The 7,092-nt window shown below is 32.3% G+C and overlaps 1 protein-coding gene across 1 annotated transcript; it reads left to right on the top strand.

Annotated features, from left to right (window-relative positions):
• The first annotated feature begins 3,776 nt into the window (after positions 1 to 3,776).
• LOC123894611 lies at positions 3,777 to 4,436 on the top strand. Its single transcript, XM_045944658.1, has one exon. It carries the CDS (start codon positions 3,777 to 3,779, stop codon positions 4,434 to 4,436), a length of 660 nt encoding a protein of 219 aa, XP_045800614.1.
• The last annotated feature ends 2,656 nt before the right edge of the window (positions 4,437 to 7,092 follow it).

Genomic DNA, 7,092 nt, shown 5'->3' with positions numbered 1-7,092 from the left:
TAGACTAACAACAAACAATATTCATTTATTCAAGTAACTACAGTACGTGTGAATCTGCACTGAATCTGAATCGGAGGAAATCTGCAAATCTGGACAAAACAAATATCGTACTACAACGGAATTAAACCGAACATCGTACCAAGACGCGAACTCAAGACAAAAAACTCTGCAATAAGAAGGGATTAAAACAACATCTGACATGAACAACAAAAGAAAACTCACCCCTCTTTGGAAGATGAACAAGAATAAAAAGGAAAAAGTAGGGTTTACTATGTTGTTGTTGTGGGGCGGCTATGAAAAAACAAAAAGTGACATGTGTTTTTTCTCTTATTAATAAGATTTCATGTTCTTTAATAATTTATGTAGGACCTATATATATTTATACTCATGAATTAATAAGATAACCTTTTTTTTTTGTGATTTATACGAGACTTATAATTTTAATCATATATTAATAAAGTTGTTTATTTTTTTATAATTTTGCGGGTTATACTAGATCAAATAATACAAGGACCTAATTATTTTGTTCATTTTTACGAGACATATATTTTTTTATTAATATATTAATAAGGTTGCTCATTCTTGACATATATTTATACTCATGCATTAACAGAAGGATATAATCTTTTGTGTGATTTCTGCGGTGCCTTTTTTTTTTTGAACAAACTAAAATGAATTTTATTATTAATAATGAGTCCTGATTAGCACAAGGTGTGCCAAACAAAACAACAACAGTTTATATCATACACGTATGCAGGGTCTATGTTTTTACTCTTATTAATAAAATTTCCAGTTTTTAACTATTTTTTGTGAACTTATATTTATACTCATATATTAATATACGATAACCTGATCTTTTGTGTGGTTTATGCGGGACCTATGTTTTTTACTCATATTAATACGTTTGTCCGTTCTTTTATAACATCTACGGAACCTATAAAATACTCATATATTAATATGGATTTTTTTTTTGTGATTTCTACGGGGCTTATACTTTTATTTATTTTGTTTTACAATTTTACGGGTTATACTCATATTTAATACGATGACCTAATTATTTTGATGATTTTTGTGAGACCTATATTCTCACTAACATATTAACAATGTTACCTATTTTTTAATAATTTTAAAAGGATATATTTATACTCATATATTTAATACATGGACCTAATTTTTTGGTGGTTTTTACAAGGCCTATGTTTTTACTAATATATTAATAAGATACTCTATTTTTCCATAATTTCTACATTATCATTTATATTCAAATATTAATACGGAGACATAAGATTTTTTTGTGATAGTTTTACCATTGTTCTTTTTCTATTTTTTTACCAAATATTATATCTTTCTATTTTTTTAATCTACTTCCCAATAAATTACTATTTTATGTTATCAAGTGAGGAGCGGCAACGCCGCGACTCCCGTGCAGACGCACGGGTGTCCTGCTAGTTCATTTATATTGTTTTGACCGTATATTTTTAATAACATATAGACGTAAACATTAACATATGAGATCTTGTTTCTACAACATTTTTGAAGTTTAGGCAACAGTTTTTAAAGCAATGTTTGAAGACCGCACCTATAAAGTGGAATAGGCAGCGGTTTTGACTCTGTTGCATAGTTTCTGTACCCACAGTCATTAAACTGTTCCTAAACACAGTATAAGCTACGGTTTGGCTAACTGTTGCCTTAAGACAGAGGTACGGTTTTTTGTCTTTAAGTAACAGTTTTTGACTGCTGCCTCATTTTCAAAACGTTGTAGTGTGAGTATTTTCAAAATATCAAATTTTTATAATATTTACAAATAAACAATTAAAGATATTAGTGATCAAAATTGTGCATCGACGTACATGCAGTGATCAACTAGGTCTTATATTTTGGGACGGAGGGAGTACATCTCTACATCATAATTTATTATGATTAAAATCACAATAAAAATCTTATATAAGATCACCTAAACATTTTTAAAGTTTCTAACCCATCCACCACAAATTAAAAAGACAATTTATTTTACTATAAGCTCCATCAATCAAATTACATTTATTCAAAGAGCTTAATATATCATACATACTTAGTAATTTTTTTTTTTGTACATCATTTTTTCATATATAAAAACATACTTAATAATCATCGAACATATGCAGCGGCTTACTTAAATAAGCTACATAATACGATTTCTATTTTATTATTACATATTTTTATACTAAAAATAAGATATTCATTCGTTTCAATAATTGATAAAGGAAACCATTAGGTCTTGATTCAAAATCTTGAATGACTTCTTTGTTTTCCTTCGCGTCAATTTCCTCTGCCGTGTGTTGGTCTTTCACAGCAAGTTTCAAGTATTCTCCTAGATCCTTTCTTGATTCTACCGTTGCTGCAAACTTTTCAAAAATATAAAAACAAAAATAAGACAAAAAAAAGTAGAGGTGTGAGTGCAAATGTGTTTCGGAAACCGCTCTCATCTCCGAAACTCGATTGGAAACCGCTCTCATCTCCGATCAAATTCCTTCATCTATATTCTATCTGTATCTCGGTTCGATTGTTCATCTGAGTTTCCGTCATCGTTCTCAGAGATATGTTTCTTCTTCTTCAACACCAAATCGATATTCCTTCATCTATATTCTAACTAATTGCGATGCCACACATAAGAAGGTTTGATTCTTCTTCTCCAACACCAAATCGATATGCATTATTACGGTTTGATTTTCTTTTCTCTCTGTCTCCGATCGATCTAATTTTTTGTCCGATTTTCTTTGTTCTCCATCTCAATTTGCTTCTCTGTTTCTAATTGATCTACATTTAGATCCATTTTTGCATCTCTGATTTTATGTAATCGCATTTCTTTGTCTAAAATTGATTTTTCTACATTTTGTCTCGGATAGATTTTGACTTTTGTTCAATATTCTTGGTTGCATTCATCTTGGAATGTTTATCTTAGGGTTCACAATATCAATAATCCTTTCTCAATATGATTTGTTTATATAATCTATGTAATGTGATTCAACTTCATCTATGTAATGTGATTCAACTTCATCTAATCCGTGCTTTTTTGTAATATCAAGTATTATTATCTTGTCACATTTTACTGATTGTGTATGAATGAAACAGGTAACATAAACACATTGGCTGGAAATGTACCTCCGAAAGCTAACCTCGGTGACTTGAGGGGGCTTGAATGGGCTTAAAAGTTCTTCGATGAGAAGATGAAGCAGGAAAGAGACTTGCTCAGGTAATGAGACTCTGTTTGGATTAACTTATTTGAGTCTATCCTTTTTGTTTTTAGTTGTATTGAATTTGCACTTGAATCTGATATACTTTACCAATTTGACTGAATCAACATCTTTTATTTTAGTAAAAAAAAATCATTCGCTTTCCATAAAAAAAAGATCATTAGCTTAACTCACAAGTATAAAAATTAAAAATAAAAAAAAGAAGCCATTTCATACTCAATTCATTCTGACTTGCAAAATTTATATGTCTTTATTTAACAAATTGTATGAATCTATTTAACTAGCTAGTGTTACTGTTAACATATGGAGAGCTAACATATAATGCTTAGAACAATATTGAAAATTGATGTAAGAGGTAAAAATTTATTCCTGTAAATTTTGGCTGATAAATTCACACATAAATTTGTCTCTCAAAATAAAATGTTAAATAGTGATAGACCAAATTATTTAAAAGGTAAAGTAAATGAAAAGCTCTCCTAATTAAGAGAAATTTAAGACCAGCTTTTGGAAAAGTGAGAGTTAGAGCAGCTTTTGTTAGGTGTGATGGTGCGTTCAGATACAGCAGATAGAAGGCGCTGGAATTCTGAAAGTTCAGGTATGTTTAGCGTAAAATCTGTGCATCTCTTCTTGCAATCTAGGCTTGAACTGTTTATTACCGAACCGGGTTTATTGGATGCTTTACATAAATTGTGGAAGAATGATATCCCCTCTAAGGTTGGTGTGTTTGGATGGCGCTTACTCTTAGACAAATTACCTACCCGAGCGGCTTTAGCCTCAAAAGGTATTTTGTCTAATTATCACGATTTGCCTTGCGTCTTCTGTTTTCAAGCCGTAGAGGACATCAATCATCTTTTCTTTAGTTGTTATAAGGTTCTAGATGTCTGGAGGCAAGTATATTCTTGGATGGGTTTTGATCCAAATTACCATGTAGAAGGATGGAAACATTTTTTGGCTTTTGGTTCTCTTGTTAAATCTAAAAAAGGTATGAAGGTGAAACATTTAGTTTGGTTGGCAACAACTTGGTGCTTATGGCGTATGCGAAACAATATTTTGTTTAGAGGAGATGTTGCTGATTTTTTTGGTGTGTTTGATCATATTAAGTTCATTTCTTGGCTTTGGTTTAGTGGTAGAGCAGGGCGAAATTCAGGATATGTGTATCCAAATTGGTGCATCAATCCTCTATGTTGTTTAAAAAGCATTTGAATTTTCCTAGCTTCTTTTTTGTATTGTAAGGATTGAGTACTCCTTGTACTCCTTATTAATACAATCATTTGATTATCAAAAAAAAAAAAGAGAAATTTAAGACATAAAATGGTGGTAGGACGATTAGGGTAACGACAAAAAGTGTTGAATATCTATTTTTTGACAACTAGCAATAGTTGTAAAAAAAAAAATGACAAGCAATATGCATCAGCATAAACTAACATCCACACACTATAAAAAAAAAACACGTCAATTAAACATGTGGTTAGGGATCTGATTCTTGTCTCATGCGTATGGAGAAAATTCGGTTGGGAGGGGAGAACTCACCTTGTGTGGCCCACAGGTTCCCCGACGGAGATTAGTCATCGCTAACAGCGTTGGAAACTTCGTACTAATATCATGGTAACAAAAAAAACGCCAATTTGTGGGGGGGGGGGGGGGGGGGGGGGGGGGGGGGGGGGGGGGTTTCTTCCGTTAAGCTGGGGTTTCAAACCCCCACAGAATGTTTTGCAGGGTTTTTGAAATCTGCCGATGAATAGGTTCCCATAAATCAACTACGGGGGATTTTGTGAACCGCTGGTATCCTACTTTGAATCGCCGGTATTCTACTTTTAAATTGGGGCGGTTGTTTTGTTGGGGTTCAAAACCCTCGCAAATCGGTAAAAATATTTTTTTAAAAAAAATCAAAATACCGACACTATTTTATACAGAATCGTTGCAACAAAAATATCTAAATAAGTAAAAAATAAATAAATAAAATCTAACAAGACAAATACACAATATTTGCTATATTCATTTAATCAATTTTTTTACTACATTCATGTAACATAATGCATACAAAATTCAATGTGGATATAAGCATCATAATATCTAATGTTGAACAAAACAACAGTTAGAAAATTTGATTACATATCAAAATCAGTAGAACTGCTAAACCTCTAATTCCAAATAACCTTCGATATCCAATTTAAATGGAAGCAAATAATTTCAGATAACCTTCAGTATCCAATTCAAATTGAATGCCAGATACTCCCTCCGTCCCAATATATAAGACCCACGTTGGCCAAATGTACTATTTATTTATATTGTTTTGTCCGTATATTTTTAATAACATATAAATGTAAACATTAGCATATGAGATCTTGTTTGATTTATTTGGATAACATTACAACATTTTTGAAGTTCAGGCAACAGTTTTTAAAGCAATGTTTCAAAACCGCACCTATAAAGTGGAATAGGCAGCGGTTTTGACTCTGTTGCATATTTTCTGTACCCACAGTCATTAAACCGTTCCTAAACACAGTATAAGCTACGATTTGGCTAACCGTTGCCTTAAGACAGAGGTACGTTTTTTGCCTTTAAGTAACAGTTTTTGACTGCTGCCTCATCTTCAAAACGTTGTAGTGTGAGTATTTTCAAAATATCAAATTTTTATAATCTTTACAAATAGACACTTAAAGATATTAGTGATCAAAATTGTGTATTGACGTACGTGCAGTGACCAATTAGGCCTTATATTTTGACGGAGGGAGTACATCTCTACATCATAATTTATTATGATTAAAATTACAATAAAAATCTTATATAAGATCATTAAACATTTTTAAAGTTTCTAACCCATCCACCACAAATTAAAGAGACAATTTATTTTACTATAAGTTCCATCAATCAAATTACATTTATTCAAAGAGCTTAATATATCATACATACTTAGTAATTTTTTTTTTACATCATTTTGTCATATATAAAAACATACTTAATAATCATTGAACATATGCAGCGGCTTACTTAAATAAGCTACATAACACGCTTTCTATTTTATTATTGGGTCTTGCTAACGAGTGTCCTCGGGGCACTCTTTAAGCATTCCATTAAAAGAAACTTTTTATTCAAAAAATTAAACACTCCAATTTTCAATGCGTTGACTTTACGCATTTCCATAAAAATTCTATAAAAAACTTATTATTTAAGGGCTTAAAGAGTGCCCCGGCACCGGGGGCACTATTTAACATTTGCCTTTATTATTATATATTTTTATATTAAAAATAAGATATTCATTCGTTCCAATAATTGATAAAATACATAAGACGCAAATACAAATTCAATTTTGCTAAAAATGAAAAGGATGAATCTGCGAACAAACTCACAATATCCAAGTTAATAATAACATTACAACGGTAAAATGCTTACAAATAATATGATAAAATTGATCGTACCTGGTGATCAGAATAGGTTCGAAGGCCGGTCCGTTGAGCAAGCTTCCACACCGAAGGGGGGGTTTGTACCTGCAGGTGCTCCGATGCCTAAGTCAGCAAGGTGAACAAGAGAGATACAAAGAAGAGAGAGAAAGTATGGTATAGAATGAATTAGAATACCTGGCTCTCCTGTCTAGGAGAGCTTATATAGTGCCCCCAGCGCTGGGCCAAAGGTTGGTCTATTGGGCCTGGATAACCGGCCCAATAGACTCAACTGCCAAGATAGTCCCTGTATCGTAGGGGAAGGCCGTTATTTGCCTCTATCTTGGTTGGAGCCGTTCCGCTATTCGCGGGTAAGGGATAGGCTCGATGACAGATGCAGTTGGATAATGGAGCACGTGTTAAACGTGCAGCTTAGCTGTTAAGCTAAGGCTGAATGAGTTATTATGCTCGGATAGTCG

The sequence above is a fragment of the Trifolium pratense genome, linkage group LG7 (assembly GCF_020283565.1).
Source record: "Trifolium pratense cultivar HEN17-A07 linkage group LG7, ARS_RC_1.1, whole genome shotgun sequence".
Classification (NCBI taxonomy): domain Eukaryota; kingdom Viridiplantae; phylum Streptophyta; class Magnoliopsida; order Fabales; family Fabaceae; genus Trifolium; species Trifolium pratense.
This window is presented reverse-complemented; position numbering and strand designations above follow the sequence as displayed.